Source organism: Neophocaena asiaeorientalis, unplaced genomic scaffold, assembly GCF_003031525.2.
Source record: "Neophocaena asiaeorientalis asiaeorientalis breed wild unplaced genomic scaffold, Neophocaena_asiaeorientalis_V1.1 scaffold65, whole genome shotgun sequence".
In the NCBI taxonomy this organism is placed as follows: domain Eukaryota; kingdom Metazoa; phylum Chordata; class Mammalia; order Artiodactyla; family Phocoenidae; genus Neophocaena; species Neophocaena asiaeorientalis.
In genome coordinates, this window is record NW_020173215.1 from 6,497,467 (window position 1) to 6,523,390 (window position 25,924).

At 34.7% G+C, this 25,924-nt stretch overlaps 1 protein-coding gene across 2 annotated transcripts in view; it reads right to left on the reverse strand.

Annotated features, from left to right (window-relative positions):
- The window catches only part of MFSD8 (major facilitator superfamily domain containing 8), a 39,977-nt gene that overhangs the window by 6,160 nt on the left and 7,893 nt on the right, over positions 1-25,924 (reverse strand). Inside the window, exons 3-9 of one of the 2 annotated variants that reach the window (XM_024745066.1) lie at positions 21,687-21,730; positions 15,990-16,230; positions 15,081-15,194; positions 12,619-12,763; positions 11,848-11,903; positions 8,260-8,368; positions 661-795 (exon numbers count right to left, since the gene is read on the reverse strand). In XM_024745066.1, the coding sequence (XP_024600834.1) occupies positions 661-795; positions 8,260-8,368; positions 11,848-11,903; positions 12,619-12,763; positions 15,081-15,194; positions 15,990-16,230; positions 21,687-21,730 (844 nt within the window). Of the gene's footprint in view, positions 1-660; positions 796-8,259; positions 8,369-11,847; positions 11,904-12,618; positions 12,764-15,080; positions 15,195-15,989; positions 16,231-21,185; positions 21,641-21,686; positions 21,731-25,924 lie in introns of those variants that run through there. The other variant, XM_024745067.1, reaches the window with a different exon arrangement.

Below are 25,924 nucleotides of genomic sequence, written 5' to 3' on the forward strand. Positions count from 1 at the left end.
TAGAACTTTATTAAAGTTCTAAAGTATTGTTAAAATATTTTAGGAATAATTAAATCATTAGAACTGTCTAAATTTATCAAATAATGTTCCACTCCAGACTATATGAATGAACTTAATTTTATACAAGTATTTTTCTTAGTGTGCTCTTTACAGTTATACTTTTACAAAATGCTTCTTTTAAAAAGTGTTCTGTGATCAAAGTTACAAAAAACTTTGCGAAATGCTACGTACTCTTGTCATTAAGGTGATATAGTATATATACTGAAGATTTAGAAGTTTTAGAGTAAAGAAGTTTGGTGATTTTAACCAGAATTTTCCACACTTAACCATTAATCTTTCACAGCAGAACAATGTTTTATGAAATACGCTTATAGAAATACTTTAAATAAAACATAATATACAAAAGATACGTTAGAAGACAATTATTCACTTTGTAAAATATCTTGCTTTACCAAAGAATATACTACATGGTACAGAAATATGCTCCCTTAATAAATTTTAAATCTGTTTGCAACATTCAAGGACTAAAACTCATGCATAATGACAGAAAAGCTTTATATTACTTTACTAATATATTCATTTACATCATTAGCTCCGTTTCATGTTTCACTTTAAAAAAAAAAAAAAGATTTGAAATAAAACCAAAGACAAATAACCTACTTTTTGGAAAGTAATTTTATCCCCATGAAAATAATAACTGCCTCAACTCCAAGAGCAGCAAGTATTATGCCATCATATAACACAGCTTGTTCTCTGGTCCAGGCATACATATCCATTGTTAATGGAGTAACAATTCTAAGAAAAATAAAAAAGAAATTATTCTTCTTTTATTTCAATCATAGGCATTGTTATTTAAAGTTGAAATAGTAAGATTTAATAATGATACCAACACATTCAAGAATCTGCATCCCTTTTAACAATGACACCAGATCTACAGAAACAAAAATTTTAAGACATTTTAAGTACATTTTGTTGTAACATGCACAAGCTACTAAGTTTGGCTGTTTGCATTTTTATTTTTTAATATTTACTGTAATTATATAAGTAACATGTCCAACACTGCAAAAAGTTTGAAAAACAGGAAAAGGAAACAAACCAACCATAATTCCTACCATTCTAATATAATTAAAAAATCATGGTTGTGTTTTGATTTAAACTGGTCTCTTTTCAATGAAATAATGTTACTATGATTAAGTTATTAACTTACTATGATTAAGTTATTAGAAACTTCTGGGATTTTTTTTTCTCTTCTCTGTCTCTTTCATACCTATCTTTGAATGTACATATTTTTCTCCCTACCTCCGAATGCTGCTCTTCCTTTATATGAATATCTGTCTCCTTCCTTGCCAAGCTTCTTTTCCTACTTTCTGTCTCCTTCTGTTAACTGGCTAAAAAAGGAATTTCAAAATATTCATTCTTTTAAAAAAAAATCACCATCTTTAATTTTAAAATCAGATGAGCTGCTTTGGAAGATAGTTCACTCATTTCTCAATAAGTGAAACATAGAATTATCATGTGATCCACTTCCTGGTATATACCCAAAAGAACTGAAAGCAGGGACTCAGATACTTGTACACTAATGTTCATAGTAGTATTATTTACAATAGCCAAAAGATGGAAATAACCCACATTTCCACTGACGGATGAATGGATAAACAAAATTGGTATATAAATAACAGTGGAATATTATTCAGCCATAAAAAGGTATAAAATTCTGACACATGCTACAACATGGATGAACCTTGAAAACATCATGCCAAGTGAAACATACAAGACAAAAAATGACAAAAGATGCATGATTCCACTCGTATGAAGTACCTAAAATAGGCAAATTCATAAAGAAAGAAAGGCGAATAGAGGAAACCAGGGGCTGGGTGAGGGGGAATGGGACTTAGTGATAAATGGGTGTAGCACTTCTGTTTGGGATGATAAAAAGGTTCTGGAAACGGGTGGTGGTAATGGTTGCACAACACTGTGAATGTATTTAATGCCACTGAATTGTGCAATTAAAAGTAATTAAAATGGTAAATCTGAAACAAATACATTATATACAAATCTGGCCTCAATAAAAACAAAAGAAAATATGGCAGAAAAGCTCTAAGAACATAGCAGACTACAAGTTTAATACATGTCCAATAACATGGTTCAAAAATGGGAAATAAATATACAAGAGAATAAATTATATCCTTTAAATTGAAAAAAGAAGTTAAAATAGTAAGTTTATGTTATGTATATTTACCATAATAAAATAAATACCCCCAAAATCAGATGAGCTAAAAATTCCATGTATCTCAATAATTAAAAAAAAAAAAATCAAGTATATCTGGCATAAAATGTACTGGCATAAAAATGTAACAATATATCAAAAAGTGAAAAAAACAAATTGTCAAATGATAGTATCACATATTCTTGTTGGTTTAAAGACACACACACACACACACACATACCCCTTAATACTTACAGTTGTATAGAAAAAAATGTTTCAAAACAACACACACTGAAGTATTAGCAGTGGTTACCTCCAGGGAAAGAAGTGGATGTGGAAATACAGTTGTAGTGTTTGGAATATTTACAAGAATATACTATTTTAATAATGGAAAGGTATTTTAAAAATTAAAAAGCCATATGACAAGGGACGTCCCTGGTGGTCCAGTGGGTAAAACTCTGCATACCCAACGCAGGGGGCCCAGGTTCAATCCCTGGTTAGGGAACTAGATCCCGCAGGCATGCTGCAACTTTTAAGAGTTCGCATGCTGCAACTAAGAGTGCACATGTCGCAACTAAGAAGTCCGTATGCTGCATCTAAAAAGATCCCACATGCTGCAACTAAGACCCAGTACGACCAAAATAAATAAATAAATAAATAAATATTTTTTAAAATAAATAAATATATATTTTTTAAAGCCATATGGTAACTAACAGTCAACAAAGCCTACATGAGGCAGAGATTTTGTAATATACTAGCTTTCTTCAGGATCAGAGCTTAAACAGAGTTAAAATTTCTAGACTGAACCCAACATATATAAGTAGGGTGCTGCAGGACAGAAGGGAGTGGCAGGATATATTTAAAGTGATGAAAGGGAAAAACTTACAACCAAGATTACTCTACCCAGCAAGGATCTCATTCAGATTCAACAGAGAAATCAAAAGCTTTACAGACAAGCAAAAGCTAAGAGAATTCAACACCACCAAACCAGCTCTACAACAAATTCTAAAGAAACTTCTCTAGGAGGGAAACACAAGAGGAGAAAAAGACCCACAAAAACAAACCCAAAACAATTAAGAAAATGGTAATTGGAGCATACATATCGATAATTACCTTGAATGTAAATGGATTAAATGCTCCAACCAAAAGACAAAGACTGGCTGAATGGATACAAAAACAAGACCCATATATAAGCTGTCTACAAGAGGCCCACTTCAGGGATTTTCCTGGTGGCACAATGGTTAAGAATCTGCCTGCCAACACAGGGGACAGGGGTTCGATCCCTGGTCCGGGAAGATCCCACATATTGCTAAGCAACTAAGCCCGTGACCCACAACTACTGAGCCTGCACTCTAAAGCCTGCAAGCCACAACTACTGAGCCCGCATGCCACAACTACTGAGGCCCATGTGCCTAGAGCCCGTGCTCCACAACAAGAGAAGCCACTGCAATGAGAAGCCCACTCACCACAATGAAGAATAGCCCTCGCTCGCCACAACTAGAGAAAGCCCAAGCGCAGCAACAAAGACCCAATACAGCCAAAAATAAATAAATTAATTAAAATAATAAAAAAGAGAAGACCCACTTCAGACCTAGGGACACATACAGACTGAAAGTGAGGAGACAGAAAAAGATGTGCCATGCAAATGGAAATCAAAAGAAAGCTGGAGTAGCAAGACTCATATCGGATAAAACAGACTTTAAAATAAAGACTGTTAAAAGAGATAAGGAAGGACACTACATAATGATCAATGGATCAATCCAAGAAGAGGATATAACAATTAAAAATATTTATGCACCCAGCATAGGAGCACCTCAATACATAAGGCAAATGCTAACAGCCATAAAAGGGGAAATCGACAGTAACACAATAATAGTGGGGGACTTTAACACCCCACTTACACCAATAGACAGATCATCCAGACAGAAAATAAATAAGGAAATACAAGCTTTAAATGACACAACAGACCAGATAGATTTAATTGATATTTATAGGACAGCCCACCCGAAAGCGGCAGAATACACTTTCTTCTCAAGTGCACATGGAACATTCTCCAGGATAGATCACATCTTGGATCACAAAACAAGCCTTGGAAAATTTAAGAAAACTGAAATCATATGAAGCATCTTTTCCAACCACAACGCTATGTGATTAGAAATCAATTACAGGAAAAAAACTGTAAAAAACACAAACACATGGAGGGTAAACAATACACTACTAAATGACCAAGAGATCACTGAAGAAATCAAAGTGGAAATTTTTTAAAATACATAGAAACAAATAACATGAAAACATGACAACCCAAAACTCATGGGATGCAGCAAATGCAGTTCTAAGAGGGGAGTTTATAGTAATTCAATCTCACCTCAGGAAACAAGAAAAATCTCAAATACACAATCTAAACTTACACCTAAAGCAACTAGAGAAAGAAGAACAAAAAACACCAAAGTTAGTAGAAAGAAAGAAATCATAAAGATCAGAATAGAAATAAATGAAATAGAAATGAAGAAAACAATAGCAAAGATCAATAAAACTAAAAGTTGGTTCTTTGAGAACAGAAACAAAATTGATAAACCTTTAGCCAGACTCAACAAGAAAAAAGGGAGAGTATTCAAATCAGTAACATTATAAATGAAAAAGGAGAAATTACAACTGACACCACAGAAATACAATGGCTCAGAAGAGACTACTTCAAGCAACTATATGCCAATAAAATGGACAACCTGGAAGAAATGGACAAATTCATAGAAAGGTACAACATTCCAAGACTGATTCAAGAAGAATTAAAAAATATAAACAGATGAATCACAAGTAATGAAATTCAAACTGTAATTATAAAGCTTGCAGCAAATAAAAGTCCAGAACCAGACGGCTTCACAGGCAAATTCTATCAAACATTTAGAGAAGAGCTAACATCTATCCTTCTCAAACTCTTCCAAAAAATTGCAGAGGAAGGAACACTCCCAAACTCGTTCTACAAGGCCACAATCACCCTGATACTGAAACCAGACAAAGATAACACCAAACAAGGAAATTACAGACCAATATCACTGATGAACATAGATGCAAAAATCCTAAACAAAATTCTAGCAAACAGAAACCAACAACACATTAAAAGGATCACACACCACGATCAAGTGGGATTTATCCCAGGGATGCAAGGATTCTTCAATATAGGAAATCAATCAATGTGATACACCATATTAACAAATTAAAGAATAAAAACCATATGATCATATCTCAATAGATGCAGAAAAAGCTTTTGACAAAATTCAACACCCATTTATGATAAAAACTCTCCAGAAAGTGGGCATAGAGGGAACCTATCTCAACATAATAAGGGCCATATATGACAAACCCACAGCAAACATCATTCTCAATGGTGAAAAACAAAGCATTTCCTCTAAGATCAGGAACAAGACAAGGATGTCCACTCTCACCACTAATATTCATCATAGTTTTGGAAGTCCTAGCCACGGCAATCAGAGAACAAAAAGAAATAAAAGCAATACAAATTGGAAAAGAAGTAAAACTGTCACCGTTTGCAGATGACATGATACTATACATAGGTAATCCTAAAGATTCCATCAGAAAACTACTAGAGCTAATCAATGAATTTGGTAAAGTTGCAGGATAAAAATTAAAGCAGAGAAATCTCTTACATTCCTATACACTAAGAACGAAAAATCAGAAAGAGAAATTAAGGAAACAATCTCATTTACCATTGCAACAAAAAAGAATAAGATACCGAGGAATCAACCTACCTAAGGAGGCAAAAGACCTGTACTCAGAAAACTATAAAACACTGATGAAAGAAATCAAAGATGACACAACAGATGGAGAGATATACCATGTTCTTGGATGTGAAGAATCAACCCTGTAAAAATGACTATACTACCCAAAGCAATCTACAGATTCAACTCATTCCCTATCAAATTACCAATGGCATTTTTCACAGAATTAGAACAAAAAATTTTACAATTTATATGGAAACATAAAAGACCCCGAATAGCCAAAGCAATCCTGAGAAAGAAAAATGGAGCTGGAGGAATCAGGCTCCCTGACTTCAGACTATACTACAAAGCTACAGTAATCAAGACAGTATGGTACTGGCACAAAAACAGAAAAATAGATCAATGGAACAGGATAGAAAGCCCAGAGATAAACCCACACACCTATGGTCACCTAATCTATGACAAATGAGGCAAGAATATACAAGGGTGAAAAGACAGTCTCTTCAATAAGTGGTGCTGGGTAAACGGGATCTCTACAAGTAAAAGAACAAAATTAGAACATTCTCTGACACTATACACAAAAATAAACTCAAAATGGATTAAAAACCTAAATATAAGACCAGACACTATAAAATTCTTAGAGGAAAACATAGAACACTCTATAACATAAATCACAGCAATATCTTTTTGGATCCACCTCCTAGAGTAATGAAAATAAAAACAAAAATAAACAAATGAGACCTAATTAAATTTAAAAGGTTTTGTACAGCAAAGGAAACCATAAACAAAATGAAAAGACAACCCACGGAATGGGAGAAAATATTTGCAAACAAAGTGACGACCAACAAGGGATTAGTCTCCAAAATATACAAACAGCTCATGCAGCTCAATATCAAAAAAAAAAAACCCAATCAAAAAATGGGAAGAAGATCTAAATAGACATTTCTCCAAAGAAGACATACAGATGGCCAAGAGGCACTTGAAAAGACGCTCAACATCACTAATCATTAGAGAAATGCATATCAAAACTACAATGAGCTATCACCTCACACTGGTCAGAATGGCCATCATCAAAAAATCTACAAACAATAAATGCTGGAGAGGGTGTGGAGAAAAGGGAACCCTCTTGCACTGTTGGTGGGAATGTAAATTGATACAGCCACTATGGAGAACAGTATGGACGTTCATTAAAAAACTAAAAATAGAGCTACCATATGACACTGCAGTCCCACTCCTGGGCATATATCTGGAGAAAACCATAATTCAAAGAGACACATGTACCCCAGTGTTCACTGCAGCACTATTTACAATAGCCAGGACATGGAAACAACCTAAATGTCCATCAACAGATGAAAGGATAAAGAAGATGTGGTACATATATACAATGGAATATTACTCAGCCATAAAAAATTGGGTCATTTGTAGAGATGTGGATGGACCCAGAGTATGTCATACAGAGTAAAGTAAGTCAGAAAGGTAAAAACAAATATAGTATATTAACGCAAATATGTGGAATCTAGAAAAATGGTACAGATGAACGTATCTTCAGGGCAGGAATTGAGATGCAGATGTAGAGAACGGATATGTGGACACGGTGGGGAAGGGGAGGGTGGGATGAATTGGGAGATTAGGATTGACATATATATGCTACCATGTGTAAAACAGATAGCTAGTGGAACCTGCTGTATATAGCACAGGGAGCTCAGCTCAATGCTCTGTGATGATCTAGGTGGGTGGGATCGTGGGGGAAGTGGGAGGGACGCCCCAGAGAGAGGAGATGTATGTATACATATAGCTGATTCACTTCGTTGTACAGCAAAAACTAACACAATACTGTAAAGCAACTATACTCCAATTAAAAAACAAAAAAAGCCATATGATAACTAATGGTCAACAAAGCCTACACAAGGCAGAGATTCTGCAATATACTACGTTTTTTCAGGATCAGGGCTTAAACAGAGTTAAAATTTCTAGACTGAACCCAACATACATATGTAGGGAGCTATATAGCTTAAAGTAAATTAAATTAATACACAAAGTTTTATAAGCATATTTATTACAAAACTCAGAAGAAAGGGAGAAAGACTAGTGAAACAGACTCCCTTATAAGGAAGGAAGATAAGGCAGTAAGATTACAGGCAGAGAATTAACTACATTCAAGTTAAAGGCAAAAAATTTATATATGCTTTTTACATCATGATAAGAAAAATATGCCTTACATAAGGATTTTGAGAACATCTATATTCCTGATTAATATTGCATTAAGAAATACAGGTTATTTACACAATCAGATTTAGATGAAAACAGAAAATAACTTACGTTTCAAAAAGGGCAAAGATAAACAGAATCACAAAAAACAGAACATTCGTGGCCACAACAGCAACTTGATCAATATTTCCTTGGGGGACCTGAACTTCATCTGTACTTGCTGTAGTAAACAGAAGAAAAATTATATTACCTACACAACTAATTTTTCTTATGACACTAAAACAGTGTAAAATTATACGTAGCAAATTCAATGACTAAACATTTAAAATCATTTTTTTAGGCTTTCAAAGCAATTTAAAAATTAACAATTTACATAACAGAAATAACTTTTAAATGGCATTTAAAATTAAAGTGAATTTTCTTCCCAGGACATACACTTCAATTCTGTTACCTACAGGAAATACTCAGATTTTCTATTCGGCGTCTCTCAATCAAAAACAGAAATGTATGTCCATAGAATTCTATAAAATGATCTCATACTAAATACTAAATTTGCTTTAAATTTCAGTTGCAGATTTTTTTCTACCTTACCTAAATTTTAAAGTTACACGGATTTCATGAAGACCTCAAATAGTTTATTAAATAAGTTCTCAGTTCTATGATTCACCTCAATGGATATATATTTTGAATTTCAACAGTACGTAGAATTACTATTAGTAAATATCCTTATTTTTTAACCACAATTTTTTTTAAGTTCTTACGTTATCATTTATATGTTTTGCAAAGAACTACCAAGATTTGATGGTGGTTTTATAAATTAGGAAGGCAAATGAGTTAAGATGTTCACTTATCTTGAACTATATAGTTAAGTAACACACTCAATATAAGCTATATCTGATGTAATTGAGAAATGTGAAGCCATATATGTTGATACATGTATGTGTACACATCCATCATGCTACTTTATAATTTACCCACTTATTCAGAGTAAACCAGGTAAGTAATACAAGAATGTATTTATGTTATCTTTAAGTGTATGTGTGGCAGAAGTGGGGGCAGGGGGTGATTTTCCTAAGACACAATAAATTTCTATAATTTTTTCATAATAGTGCCTGACTTTATATCTCAGGATTCCTGAGGAGGAGTTCTTCCTCCAATAATAAGTGAGATTTGAAAATAGTCTGCTATAGTTGGGGGCAATTAAGCACCTTGGACACTTGACATAGGGTTATGACCTCCCTTTCACACAAAGAAAAGCAGTCACACCTTTGTCCAGTTCCTTTTCTGGGGTAGACTCTGGTCCCTGTGGGCCTCAAATTATTTTGGATAGACCTCCCTGATTCTCAATCACCATCTAGAAGCCAGTCTTTACTCCTTTGAATCAAATATCAACATTGCCCCAAGTTAGACTGGAGTTTACTTTTCTGCAGCCTCCAACCAGTGCTAGCTTTAGTGGGGAGACTCAGAAATGTTGCATCCTAAACTGTGGGAACTGACTAGGTATCCTAATTATAAGAATTTTAATAAAACACTGCATATTGATTAAAAAACTGTAATTGGAAATTAAATCCTATCCCATGATAACATCTTTAATAATAGGAACAACTTGATGTTTTATCTAAACATTTATTGAAATTTAAAAATGATCTTTGTTTTATAAAAATTATTTTGAAGGACCTAGAAATCTTATGAAAGAAAACAGATCTCTCCTTTTTAAACTCCGATTTGTGCTTTAGAGCAGTGTTGTCCAATAGAACTCTGACGTGGTGGAAATGTTCTTTCTCTCTACTGTCCAGTACAGCTGGCTGTTAGTCACATATACCCATTAACTAAGCACTTGACATGTAGCTAGTGTGGGAGTTCCCTGGAGGTCCGGTGGCTAGGACTCGGCGCTTTCACTGATGTGGCCCGGGTTCAATCCCTGGTTAGGGAACTAAGATCCTGCAAGCCACGCCACACAGCCAAAAAAAAAAAAAAAAATGTAGCTAGTGAGATAGTGAGAATGAGGAATTTCTTAAATGGAATTAAGTTTAAACAGCCAAATATGACTAGTGGCTACCACATTTGACAATGTAGCTGTATGTCTTTGCTACTCAAAGTGTGGTTCATAGACCAGCAGCATCAGTTCCCATAGGAGCTTGTTATAAATGTAGATTCTCCCTCTCCAGGCCTACTGAAACAGACTCTGCATTTTAACAAGGTTCCCAGGTGTTTTCTAAGCATATTAAAGTCAATAAAGCAAGGATCTATATGGTTATCCCCTTCAACTTATGAAAGATTTCTTGTGCATCTTCCCTTTCTCAGCCCCTCAACCTCACCCTCTTTAACTCGCTCATTCTCTTTACCTTTAAAGAGGTAGAGAGATAGGTCTGTTAAGTTAGCATCCTATCTTACACCTTTTCAAAACAGTAGCTTAAACCCACTGCCGGCACTTCCTCACCACTCATTGTTTCTTTTTTTCTTTCTTTTTATTTTGAAAACTTTCAAACACATCCTTATCCATCTATGCCCTAGATTCAACAATATTTTGCCACACTTGATTCATCTACCCCTTCCTTTCCTCCTTTCTCTCACTCTCTCTTTGTTGCTGTAGTGTTTTTCACTGGATGATTCCCAAATTTCTATCTCTAGCTTTGATCTCTACTGCCAGAATTACAGATGCCTCTGGAATTTTTTAGTTGTTCTAGGGTAGCATTATATTTGGTTTAAACCAAATTGAAATCACCTTATCTTTTCAGCCAGTGTCCCTTCTTAAATTCTCCTTCTCTCATTCTTTCAATTGTCTAGAATCAAAACCCAGCAGACATCTTCAACAACCCCCTCCATTCCTTAATATTCCCTATCCAACCTGTCAGAATCTTTTTTTTTTGTCTTCAAAAGCTCATATCTCATCCCTTCTCCATTCTCAGTTAGTGCTGTAGTTCAGGCCTTTACATATCTGGATTAGCCTCACTTGCAATCTATCGTCATACTTCTCCTTTGTTCAAAATTTGCTATAGCTCCTCACCACTCTGCTCTCCACCCGACTACTTTTAACTTTATCTTCCACCAGTTTTGTTGTAAAAATTAAATAAAATGTCTATCAAAGAACTTGGTAAAAATTAACAGTGTCTTTTCCAAAACTTTATAAACTCCTTGAGGACAAGGACTAAATTGCATTCTTTTGCATGGGGGGACAATCCTCAAGGAGGACATAACTAGGAGTACTTAAATAATAGTTTATTTAGTAAAATATACCTACTTATCAGACTGGGTACCTATTTATAAGTCAGAGAAAGATATGAAGGATGAAAATGGGTATTTGTAGAGTATACCAAAAGAATAAAAATACAAAAGAGAAACCATACTTATTCCCATGATTAAGTGAATAAAGAAATACTTGAAACAGAAAGATACATTTGGTAGCAATAATACTGAAACCATTCCAAAATCTCAAGGATTTTAGGATATTGGCTTTTTGGAAACAAGATGAAGTGATTTTTAGCAATGGTCTTAACCTTACCAATTGTGCACACCAAGTCACTGATATAGGCATGCCTTTAAAAAAAATCAACTTAGCTAACTTTCAACTTTGAAGATCTTCCCCAATTACCCATTGTACTATCCTCAGAGACAAAATTCAAGTGAATATCAAAGAGACAGAATCATTAGAAACACTTTGTAATATTATAGTAATTTAGTCAAACAGGTCAATAGTACCTTCTTCAAAATTAATATTTTTACACTGTCGTCCTGAGTCATCCACACGATGTTCTCTTAAAAGAAAAACATAAATATTGTATCCATGAAAGGCTTAGTATAATAGATAATAGTTTAAATTTATTACTAGCTTTCTATTTTTTCACATTCTGGTATAGTTTCTTTTACTGTCTTCTGAGTAATGAAATTATTATGATATATAACCGATAAAATTTTTAAAATACAAGTTACAATTATTATTATATAATCATATAAAATGAAAAAACCCTCAATTCATCCAAAAGCACACATGAGCTGCCTTAACCAGTATTTGAAGTTTTCCAATGATTTTTAACATGAGTTATAAACATTTTGGACTCTTGGATAAAACACTCCAAAGAAATATAAAGTAACAAAACTTCTGCAGTTTTATAAAATTTTTTCTAATATATAAAAGAGATACACATTATGAGTAACTTTTGTATCTAAGGTTGAACCTAATCATTAATCTACTTAAAATGTTGCTTTCATGCCATTTCCCCTACTTAGAAATCTATCATTAGTAGACCAAGACCAAACCTTGAATCTTTAAAGACCTTATAATCTGTTCTTATTCATCATCTATTATTTTAGTTGTCAGTACCACATGCGTTAGCTGATAAGAAAATATGAACACAACTAGACATCAAAAACCAAATAAAGACATCATAGAAATAATAATTCTCCAACAATGATAATGCTTATTTAATTTCACAATCTACAAGAGTAGTTTTATCATTTCTATCTAATTACCTTAATACAGTAAGAATCAGAATAATATTTAAAATTCCCAGGAAGGCGCCAAGTAAAACTGGTGCTGTGTACATGTTTATCTGCAGCTTAATGGTATCCCATGTCACGCCCTTTTCTCCAATGAGTGCGAAACAAGTCTGAAAAACTTATTAAAATAAAATGTATACAGATTAATTATTATATGGGAGGCACAGGCTAAAATAAATGTGAGAAATATTTACCACAGAATTGGAAGTAATAGATGGAATCATCCATCTGCATCAGACATCTCAACAGGGGCAAGAAAATTGGTTCTTGGTGGGGAGAGGCAAAACATTTACTCTTTTTCTGTATAAAGCACAGATATGCATACAGTACATAAAACACATACAATATAGGTCTGTGGTATTAAAATTTCATGGGATGGAGTGATTAGGAAAGAAATGTCTAAAAAGCCTCCTTAGGGAGACAATAACATAAAAAATGGGTGAGAAGCACTGATGTACAGGCATTCACAAGGGATTATACCTAACATAACTTGCCAGTATTTTCTTTTTTTAAAATACATCTCTGTATGAAATTTAAGTTATACAATTTCTTCCATAAGTAAATTATTAAAGTTTAATCAATTTCATTATAAGAAACTGTCACTTTTTTTTTTTTTTGCGGTACGCGGGCCTCTTACTGTTGTGGCCTCTCCCGTTGCGGAGCACAGGCTCCAGACACGCAGGCTCAGCAGCCATGGCTCACGGGCCCAGCCGCTCCGCGGCATGTGGGATCTTCCCAGACCGGGGCACGAACCCGCGTCCCCTGCATCAGCAGGCGGACTCTCAACCACTGCGCCACCAGGGAAGCCCGAAACTGTCACATTTTGACTCAATATTTTAAAATATTACTGTGTATATGGTACTTAAATTATATATATTTAATACCACTTTCAATTTGGATCTGTGGCAAAAATCAGATTGGGTAAGTATTGGTTTGCTCTCCTGATTTAGATTCTATATCTCGTTCTGCCAGGACTTTACATGTAACCTTAGAGTGAGGATTAAGTAAAATACTGCACCTAAAGCACTTAGAACAGCATCTAGCATATGGTTAAGCACCCAATAAATGTTTGTGCTTATTGATGTGTTTATTATTGGAAAAGTCATCTAATCTTTTCAGGCCTACATTTACTCATCTTTAATATAAAATGTTTTAGTGAATAATCTTTTTTTAAAATTTTTATTTACTTATTTATTTATTTTTGGCTGCGTTGGGTCTTCATTGCTGCCAGCGGGCTTTCTCTAATTGAGGCGAGCGTGGGTTTCTCATTGCGGTGGCTTCTCTTGTTGAGGAGCGTGGGCTCCAGGGGCGCAGGCTTCAGTAGTTGTAGCACACGGGCTTAGTTGCTCTGCAGCATGTGGGATCTTCCCAGACCAGGGCTCAAACCCGTGTCCCCTGCATTGGCAGGCAGATCCTTAACCACTACACCACCAGGGAAGCCCCGTGAATAATCTTTAAAATAGATGGCCAAAATATTTACTGAGAACCTAAGCCTATACCAGGTACTGTGCTAGAAACTGAGGGTAGAGTGGTAAGCTTAAAAAGACCCAGACTATGCCCTCATGCATATAGTAAGGCAATAGGTTCAATTGTTCTAGATTTCTGCTTATATTTTATTCCAGAACACTGAACTAAAATACTAGATTCTGGTGAATGATGAATTAGGCTTTCTTCTGTTGAAGCAAAGTAATGGAAACTGGAGGTTGGGGTGTTAATGATGAAGTAAACTGAGCTGGATTCAAATTGATTCTATTTATAACTGCAATATTAAAAGCATGGGCCAATTATATGGTTTTTCAAAGTTATGCTAGGCATAAAAAATTAATTTCTCTACTCATTTAGCAGAAAATTAATCGGCCTTAGGGAAATATTAAATCTCATTAATATATTTTTATATTCATTAAACTATGAAAGCTTGGAAAGAAGAAGAGACTAGTAAATCTTTTTTAAACTCTTTCATTTTCTTCAACCTTAGAAAAGTCTTAAAGGTATGGGCAAAAAGGGGAAAAAACCTCCTATAACTTTCCTCAAATCCTTCAATTAAAAGAATTTTGTTTCTCATAAACAGGAAAAAAAAAGCAAACTCTTGCTGAGATGTCAAGCTAAATGATTATCTGACAGAACGTATACTTTGGAATCAGACAGTGAGGTTTGAATCTCATATTTCCCATTTAATATCAGGGTGACCCTGGATAAGTTACTTAGATTCTCTGTGCCTTGGTGTCCTAATCTGTACAGTGGGACTAATAACATTTGATTTAGGGAACATGAGTTAACACATATAAAGAGCCTAGCCTCACTGCTAGATCAAAAAATATCAGTTTCCCTCCCTTTGCCTTCAGCTATGAGGTTTTATACTTGAATTGCATCTAACATTTGAACCTCAAAAGTTTTCCCAATTCAAATCCAAGTAATGATAAGTGAAGAACACCTACCTGGACCTAGAATAAAACCTAATGCTTGACATGCACTTGTGTTTGCCATGGAACTTGTTCTTTCCTGAAGAGAGGTAGCACCAGCAATATATGATCTAATAACAGCTACATTTCCTAAGAAAAGACACAATAATACAAAGTAAAAGAAAATATTCTCCAGTTTATAAAAATTCGACTTAATTTGGCTCTATACAGAAGAAGAAATATTAATCTACAACATAGTTACTGCTTCCTCTTTATGATTATACAAGGCATGTATAGTGAACAAATGTATCAATTAATGGAAAATATTACTTTTAGTATTGTGAAAACACAGTTAAAGATGTGAATGAATGAAAAAATGGCATACAGGAAACTTAAACTTTTTTCATCATTAAATACCAAGAAAGCATTGAGTGAATGGAGTCCTACTAATTGCTACATTGTTTTAAAAGAAATATGCTACACACTCTACATGTTTATAAAAAAAAAATCCTAAAAATCTGCTGAGCATTTATGTTGAAGAGACTCTGCTAGGGGCTAGAGAATATTTTCAAAAGTCATAGATTGCCTCTAATTACACTAAGTTTACTAGCTAGGTGGTGATAAGGGATGAAAACAGTATATAAGCAAATGCCGGAGACATGTTGGAGAAGCAGTAGTGTAGCCTAAGAAAGCTTCATGGAAGAGGTGGAACTTGAACTGAATCTTGAAGGATGAAGAATCATGGGAACAGAAGAGAGAAACGATAGGTAATGGGAACATCATGAGCAAAGGCAAAATGATAGGAAAGATATTTGCAATGAGACATCTGTATGTTGAATGTCGTATAGGAGATTGAGAAGAGGTGACCCTAGATGAGAGAAGGCCATAAATGTCAGGATGAATGTGAGTCCAACACAACCAAAAATATACATGCATGCATATTACCTGCTCCAAATCCCACCAATCCACGAGCAACCAACATGTAGTATTTATTATGAGAAGCTGGAACCTGGACATATGCATAGAGGCAGTTGGCTGCCACCGAAATGAAAATGGAAACAGTAAGAGGCTCTTTTCTTGGTCGATAGTTAGACCACAAACCAAATATAGGTGAAGCTACCATTTGGCCAAGGCTAAAAGAAGCAATAACCCAGCCCAAAAAACTTGCATCAGCAGTGTGATCAATCTGCAGAAAAAAGTACAATGCTTTAAGAATTGTTATCCGAGAAAAGTAAAGTTAAAAATCCAAATACATTTTTTCTGACCATGTAACATTTCTTATTAAAAAAATAAAAACAATAATTCTAACACATAAGTTTTATAACACCATTACTTACAGTAAGGAATTCAAACTTCTGACATTACAATTAAATGTGTTAACAATTCACTATACACAAGGAAAAATGTTTAGGAAACTTCATCTTTTAGAACAATTATAGAAATTCTGTCATAAAAATCTTGTTAAAAAAATCACATTATATACCTAACAATAACATCATAAAAATAATACGCCATCCTTTAATTCTTGTAAAGTAAATACAGTTATTTACCTTATGCTACTCTATAAACTAAACAACCATTAGCACTGTGAATCTATTTTTTTTAACTGGGCACAATAATCAAATGCTTAAAGACAATAATAAAATTTCTCTCATTAAACCTACTACTAATTCTTCCTTTCAGCATAGACAATCCAGGGTTCTACCAAAGAGGATTTATATATCATTAATACTGAGGTTAAAACCAAATGATTACAACTCAGAAAATACTTTCAGAAAACAGAAAATGTTAGCTTACAAAAGGGACTATGGAATAAATCAACAGATGGGGTTTTTAAAAATATGGTAGGTTATATAATAATTTGGAAAAATAAAAGCCATTAAATTTTAGGACATAAGTTTAAACATATATAGGTTAAGTGGTAGAACAATTTAATAAGGAAAACCATGGCCTTTTCTCTTCCAAAGATATTTTTAAAAAGCTTAAAATGAAGATATTTAGGTACATTTCTGTTTGTGTGGGATGAGAAATAAGAGTGAATAAGTATAATGACGTCATGTCATATAAATTTAAAAATTAATTTTCAAAAAAGCAATGAAAACAATTTTAATATTATATGTCTAGTGGTTTGAAAGCAAAAGGATAAAAGTGTCTTCTCAGGATATCAATTGATCATAATAGTCAAGTGTCCAGTTCATGGACAGAAGTGAGCTGACTCTTGAAGATGGCTCTAACAATTTTAACAACATTTGCTATTTTTATTGGATACTATTCTTTACAATGACTGGAAAACTGGAATCTGCTAGAATTGTAACAGGAAAGTAAAATGGTTTGGAAGATACAGGTTCTATGCTACAACAGAAGGTATCAGTTCAGTAATTGAACTGTTATCTGTGCTCCTGTGTGTTTCTCTCTCTCTTATAGTAATAACAGCATGTTGTTTCCAATCCTCTGGCCATCTCTAATGATCTCTATCATATTGTTTTCAGGATAAAGTCTAAACTACTTATTATGTAAAACTAGCTCACAAGCTGGTCATTGTCTCTCCTCTCTAACTTCATCTCTCTGCATGCTCCCTCCCCCCAGTTCTAACTTCCAGCCACACAGAACTTTTTGAAGTTTCCAAAATGAGTCAAGCTCTTTGTTTCCAGGCCTTTGCACAGGATCCTCTACTGCCCCTTCTATCAGGAATGCCTTTCCAAACTCCTACTCCGTGGCCCAGACTGCCCCTTCTAGTGACCAGTTTCCGTAGGCCTTCCAAACTCAGCTCAGATATAACTGCTTTTGGGAAATCTTCCAGGATCTCTTTAGTCTGGATCAGCAACATCTCCCTAACCCCCATGTCTGTCTGTCTGTGTCAATCTGTGTGTATGTCTCTCTCTCCCCGAGCCCCAACTCCTTCTGTCTCTCTCTGCCTCTCTGCCTCTCTCCCTCTCCCTCTAGCTCCCTCTCCCCTGTGAACACGCACACACACTCACACATCAAGCTCTTAAGACTTTTACCCACTCATATTGTATGGTCATTATCTGTAAACTTGTTTGGTTTTGCACACCTCAGTGAAAGTTAGATCCATTTCTTCTCTTAAAAAAAAAGCCCACAGTGCGCTGTACTGAATTTCAAAACATTCTTCTCTAAACATGTTAATAATATTGACAAAGTTCTAGAACTCTTAATGCTTCGCTATGGGAGCTGAGATGTGTTCCAAGCCTCCTCAACTATTTACTTATAGATTATTGCTTATTCATCCAATTAACAGTCACTAAGGCCTTCTCTGCGACAAAACCTGTGCGAGGCTATATGAATACAAATTGAATAAACACAGTTCTTGCCATCAAGGAGTTTCCAAACCAGGTTCTACTTAATTGATTCTGAAAAATCCTACATTTTTGAGTAGCTGAGGAAAAAAACCAGCATGCTTTAATTCTTTATCTGTCAAATGGGGGTAACTTCACAGAGTTGTTATGAGAATTATTTAAGCCAAGACATGTATAGTGCCTAGGGTCATGTCTGCCTATAGTATGCACTAAATGAATGTTACCTATACATAAAAAATTAATATTTCTTGGTATTTTGTTTTTACTGATATGTCAGTTTTATTATTACATTTTATTGTAACATGCATGAGTAGTCCCACTATGTCCCTGGGCCTACAGATAACCTATCATTCCAAATCAAAATCTGGGTTTAAGAATATGAGTTTTCCTGGAAATCAATCACAACTCTGGGCAACACAGGCTACGGAATCACTGGGCTGATAGCTGTCTATCAGCCAGGGCCAGAAGCACAAGTCAGCGATTCACAGCAGTGCCAAATTCCTTTCAGACAGATAACTTACTGTTTGGGGGTTTTAGAGGGGTGGTTGGGCCTAGCTTTTTATCTTTCTCACAGATGACTTTTAAGCTAAGTAATATTTGGTAACATATTATCGTAAAAGAGATAGTAGCCTTCAATTAAAAATGAAAATTTTGATAAACAGCAATGACCTACTGTATAGCACAGGGAACTATATTCAGTAGCTTGTAAAAACCTATAATGGAAATGAATCAGAAAAAGAATGTGTGTGTGTGTGTGTGTGTGTGTGTGTGTGTGTGTATAACTGAATCACTTTGCTATACACCTGAAACATTGTAAATCAACTATACGTCAATAAAATAAATAAACAAATAACATTTGAAAAAAAGAATGAAAAATCTTAAGACAGTAGGTAACATAGCACTGTAGAGTCAGATTTTGGTTTCAGATAGGCTTGATTCTACCATTTTCTAGCTGTGTGATCTTGGGCAAGCTACCTAACTTCTCTAGTCTGAGTTTCTTTATCTGTTAAACAGGAGTGATAATGACCACCTCACAGAGTTGTTATGAAGATTAAAAGATGATTTAGATGAAAGATTTAGTACTGTGCCTGGCACACAATGAGCTATAATATTATTATGAAATAACTTGAGAAAATTAACTCACAAGGTTTTTGGTGGAAATGTTATGCTTGTTTTGCCAAAGAACTAGTGATATGTTCATGTGCTCTCAATAAATTCACCTTTGAAGAGATTACAAATATCTGGAGAAAGGAGTGTACCTTTTCAAAATTCAACTTATTATGCTGAGTAGACCTAATTTTGTAAATACCTTTCTTTTGAGAATTTTGAGGTTAAACAAACTAGATACAGGGACCATAGAAATCAAGAGTTTTTATACATGGAAATACATATTTTAGCACAGAAGATATTGCTCCAGAATTGTTAAATACTCTGTTCCAATTCTAATAATTCTGCCAGTATGGAAAGAATTTTTAGTGTCATGAGTAATGACTTCATGTAAAATAAATTTTTAATTAGTTTAAATTAATTTTCAAAATGGCAGTGAAAATGTGGCACTAAATCACTAAAAAGTAAAATGTGTATTTTTTTCCTATATTTCTTTTAAAAGATAGCATAAGAAAATAGTATTTTTAAGTTAAAAATTATAAAAACTGGGCTTCCCTGGTGGCACAGTGGTTGAGAGTCCGCCTGCCGATGCAGGGGACACAAGTTCGTGCCCCGGTCCGGGAAGATCCCACATGCCGCGGAGCAGCTGGGCCCATGAGCCATGGCCCCTGAGCCTGCGCGTCCGGAGCCTGTGCTCTGCAACGGGAGAGGCCACAACAGTGAGAGGCCCGCGTACCGCAAAAAAAAAAAAAAATTATAAAAACTAAAAAATCTAAAATGAAATATAAGATGTCAATAAATTTCTTATATATAATAGGTATAATTTTTAAACGCTGTTACAACACTCAATAAGTATTAATGATAAAGGGATATGGAAGCACATAGGAAAACCTTCTAATGCAAACTGGGGTGAGGGACAGTAAGGAAAGGCTTTTCAGAGGAGGTGACATTGGATCAAAGCCTTGAAGAATTAATAAAAAATAGTGGAGAAGAAGGGGAGGAAGGGAATGGCAGAGGAAAGGAGAGATGGAGGGAGGGAAAGCACTCCAGAAAAAAAAGGAGGAAAAAGTGTAAAGATCTGAGGACCTTAGGTTCATCCAAGTACATGATATAATAAATTACTGGCTATAGATCTAATATTGGCCAAGGCTCAGGATCTAGGCTGAAACACACACACACACACACACACACACTCTCTCTCTCTCTCTCTCTCTTTCTCTCTCTCTCCTCTGGAGAAAACCAAAATATAAGGGGCAAGTTGATAAAGAAAAATACACAAAATAATTTAAGAATAAAGAGTTAAGAGTAATGTCATGGAAGCTAAGAGAGAGTTTCAAGAAGCAAAGAGAGGACAACAATGTCAAACACTACCCAAATGTCACCTAAAGTAAGGACTGAAAACTATCTACTATTTGGTGAGCGATTAAGTCATTGGAGACCTCATCAAGAGCAGTTGCAGGGTAGCAGAGGAGTTAATCAGATTGTATCAGGTTAAGGAGTGAAGAGGAGTTAGGAAGTACAGAGGAATTCCTTCAAGAACCTTAACTGAAATATTATTATAGATTAATTATGTCTCTACCTTAAATACTGATTTTTAATAAATTCATTACTGGAATTTTAAGACAGAACTGACAGTTATATGTCAAATATATTTTTTAAAAAGGTAGAATTGACAGGACTTGATCATCAACTGATGATCAATTGATGTTAGAGTACCCACCAAACTTGCATCTTCTTGTCACTCCCTCCTTCCCATGTAGTAACCACAGCATCAAAATACACGTATTGTCTATTCTTTTCACAATGTCACCTGACAACCCAAATTATTCTATCAGAAAGCATCAAGTTATTCCATAGCAATATCATTTATACATTATAGGAATTCAGACTATGTCTAGCTTAGTTTCCTTTTTATTAGGGAAGGGGTATGGATGGGATGGGAAAGTGGCTAATAAGTAGGTGACCATACATCTACATTTGCCTGCGATTGTCTGGATATAATCCTATTTTCCTGCTAACGCACTCTTTTCACTTCAAGAGTGCTCTGGTTTGCACAATCAAGCATACAGTCACCTTACTTATAAGCCTCTTTTGAAGAATTATCTCAAGTTATTTTAGTAAAGATTAACTCAGAATACCAAAGAGATTCTCTAGAAAACTCTTAACTACATAAGAGTTATTACTACTACAGCTACATAAGAGACGAATAAAGTGCACAAACCTTTTGGAGATATGGCCATATTGACATTATCACAACAGAAAATCCTGTGAAGAGGCAAATTCTGTTATTTATACTTATAATAATTTCATCACTATAGATACAAATTTTTGAACTATAGCATGGATTTTAAAACATTCTGAATTTACAAATTTATAACCACAAATGTCTAATTTATTAAGCAATGGAGTTTTATTTATCAGAAGGAAAATAAATATTAAAGGCTGGAAAACATATATATAATAATAGTCCCTCACCACAATTAACATAATAAAAGCAGAGGACCTATTTCTCCTTATTCACGTGTCTTTACTGTAAATGAAAATTACTGGAACTTCCCTGGTGGCAGAGTGTTTAAGAATCTGCCTGCCAATGCAGGGGACACGGGTTTGAGTCCTGGTCTGGAAGGATCCCACATGCGATGGAGCAACTAAGCCCGTGCGCCACAACTACTGAGCCTGCGCTCTAGAGCCCACGAGCCACAACTACTGAAACCTGTGCACCTAGAGCCCACGCTCCGCAGCAAGAGAAGCCACCGTAATGAGAAGCCCGTGCACTGCAACGAAGAGTAGCCCCTGCTCACCGCAACTAGAGAAAGCCCATGCACAGAAACGAAGAACCAACGCAGCCAAAAATAAATAAATTTATTTTAAAAAAAAAGAAAAGAAAATTACTGAGAGCTTTGTTAAGTTTTTATAGCAGAAATGAATGGAGGTAAGGCTACTTTGTTATAGAGGAATTGCTAGACTTCTAATCTGTGTTGTTTGGGAGAGATAATTCACTGTAGGGAGGACTAAGAAGAAGGAAAATGATCTTTAAAGGGGGCAGTGGCTATAAAGAACCAGAATTTCTCAAGATGGGCATACCTTAAAAGAAAATTATCTCTGCTAGCTTTCATTGCTTGAGAACTGTAATGATAAACTCCAATGTTATTTGTCGATTTTAAATATTAGGCACATCCAATCACAATTCTATCAAGGCTATTTTTAAAAAAAACAGCTCTATTAAGATATAATTCACAATGAATTCACCCATTTAAAGTGTACAATTCAATGGTTCTTAGCGTGCCAGATATGTGCAACCATGACTACAGTCAATTTTAGAATATTTTAGTCACCTCAAAAAGAAATCCTGGACCCTTTAGCTATACTCTTCTATCCTCTATCATTTCCCCAACAGCCCTAAGCAACCACTAATCTACTTTCTGTCTCTATAGATTTTCCTATTCTGGACCTTCATATGAATAGAACCACACAATACGTGGTCTTTTGTGTCTGGCTTCTTTCTTTGCATAATGCTTTCAAGGTTCATCTATGTTGTTGCAGTATCAGTACTACATTCCTTTTTAAAAGTCTGTTTTAAAAAATAATTTAATTATTAGTTTCATCTTAGTGTATTTTGAATTAACACATTGACTTGATGAAAAGAATCAACTAATGTTTGAAAATAAGACTACTATCTCACAATCAAGAAGCTTGTAAACAGGTAAAATGTCTCACATGCCAATTAAAATCTAAAGTTAAAAAATTTTTTGTTGTTAAATTTGAAATTATTACTTACATTTTAGATAAATGAGTACAAAAATTAGAAATGCTTTAAATAAAAAAACAATCTGTTGCAGAGATTGTTACCTACACAACATTCATTTGCCCCCTTCCTCCTCTCTGATAGAATCCTGGTTGTATTGAGGTATCCATCACTCCTCCACAAAGCCACAGGCTTTAGAGGACACTGTGTCCACTCCAAATTCCAGAGGGTAGATCCTGATTAGATCTCACTATCCCAGCTGATGATGGGTTTAGAAATTAACAGGTAACCCAATTCTGACCAGTGAGAAATAAGGGGAGGTCTACTTTGGGACCTCCCAGAAACGACTCCTCCTCTCTTTGGAGGTTTAAAAAATAAGTCCCTTTCAATCAATAAAAATTACTGTGGAAGGATGTGGCACGTGGAACTGCTGCTGCATCCCTCCTATAGCCTAAGAATGAAGGCAATATGCAGAAGAGAGCAAAACCAAAAAACGTATTCAGAAGCAGAGCCAGTGAACTTCACCTGGAGTTGTCCCACTATGGATATCTCATAAGAAAATACAAATTACTGTTCAAGCCAATTTGAATCAACATTTTTTCCTGATATTTGTAGAAAGCATAATAATAGATATACAATCCAAAAAACTGTTGAAAATACCCTTTATTTTGTACTTTTCTTTAGTTTTAGCTTTATTTAAAGTCTATTTTTGCTCAATGTTGAATCATAAAGAAGATTGGCAAGAGAGAGAGAACAAGAGGGTGACCTGGGATAAATGAAAAGGATATGGAAAACAACTTAGTCAAATGACCTTCACTAAATCCATCTCAGGAAAGAAACCATTTGTAAAATTAATGCCTATGGACTTAGAGTCCACGATTGGAAAAAAAATTGATTCCCTAAAACATTCCTTTATAAACTATCACAGTATTGAGAATTCCTATATATTTTCATTCCTTACCATTTTTAACATAATTACAGTTCTTAATATTAAAAATTTTTTTCCTCATAAAGGTTAACTTTTTCAGTAAATATATTTTCAGAAATAATGTTAATAGGTTAAAATAAGCTATACAGATTAATATTCTTGGACTTTACTATTGGTATGTGTCAATATAAAAGTTAAATGAGGTTCACAGGCAACAAAAGTAAAAAGCAAATACATTAAACTACATCAAAATTTAAAACTTCTGTGAATAAAAGGGCACAATCAGCAGAGTGAAAAGAAGAGTCACGGAATGGTTGAAAATATTTGCAAATCATATATCTGATCAGGGATTAATATTCAGAATATATAAAGAACTACAACTCAACAACAAAAAACAACCTTATTTAAAAAATGGGCAAAGGACTCGAACAGACATTTCTTCAAAGAAAATATACAAATGGTCAATATGCATGTGAAAAGATGCCTAACGTGAGTAAGGAGAGTAAGTGAGTAAGGAGATACAAACCAAAGTCACAATAAGCTACTACCCGATTAGAATGACTAATGTCAAATAAACATAAAATAAGAGTTGGTGAGGATGTGGAAAAATCTGAACCCTGACTGTTGATTAGAATGTAAAATGCAGCAGCAGCTATGGAAAAAAGTATAGCAGTTCCTCAAAAAGTTAAAAATAGAATTATCATATGATATAGCAATTCCACTTCTGGATATACACCCAAAAGAACTGAAAGCAGGATGTTAAAGAGATATTTGCACACCCATGTTCACAGCAGCTATTTGTAAGAAACAAGATATGGAATCAACCCAAATGTTCATCAGCCGATAAATGGATAAACAAAATGTGGTATACTGAAGGGGACCAGAACATTCTACCCCAAAATATGCTGCTTTGGCATATTGATTATTTTGAGCTGAAGGCAACTAACAAACAGCAGACACAGAAGGGCTTTCTGTCTTCCCCCTTTCTGCCTAAAAACTGGGCATAAATTTCCCCTGAGAAATGTGCTCTTCCAGTACCAGGAAGAAGAAAATATTCTTATCACTGCAGATGGAGCATCAATGCTGAGATGAGTCTGCACAAACAAACCTTACTCAAATAACCCTCATCCTCCATTAGTTTCCCCCATGTATTTCCTAGTCACTTTCCCACAATTTACCATCCCTAGAAAGCTAACCCCTTTTCTTTGTCTAGTCACCTCTCCACAATTAGAGACCCTTGTTAAAATAGTATATAAGTCCCTGAGTCTAACCCTTTCTTTGGGGTTTTCACTTTTCTATGAAGCCCCGTATCTCACATAAAAATATTAACATCAAATAAATTTTTATGCTTTTCTCCTGTTGATCTGCCTTTTGTCAGTTTAATTTGCAGGCCCCAAATTAAAAACCTTTCCTTTACTTTCTTAGCTATAAAACCTAAGAAAGTAAAGGAAAAGTTTTCCCTCTCCTACAATTTATACAACAGACTATTATTCAGCCTTAAAAAGGAAGGAAATTCTGACACATGCTACAACATGGATGAACCTTGAGGACATTACGCTAAATGAAATAAATTAATCACAAAATTAAAAATACTGTATGATTTCATTTATATGAACTATCTAGAGTAGCCAAGTTCATAGAAACAGAAAGCAAAATGATGGTTAATGGTGGTTGAGGGAAGGGGAAATGAGTTGTTGTTTAATGGGTATAGAGTTTCAATTTTGCAAGATAAAAAAGTTCTGGAGATTGGTTATACAACCATGTAGAGATATTTAACAACTCTGAT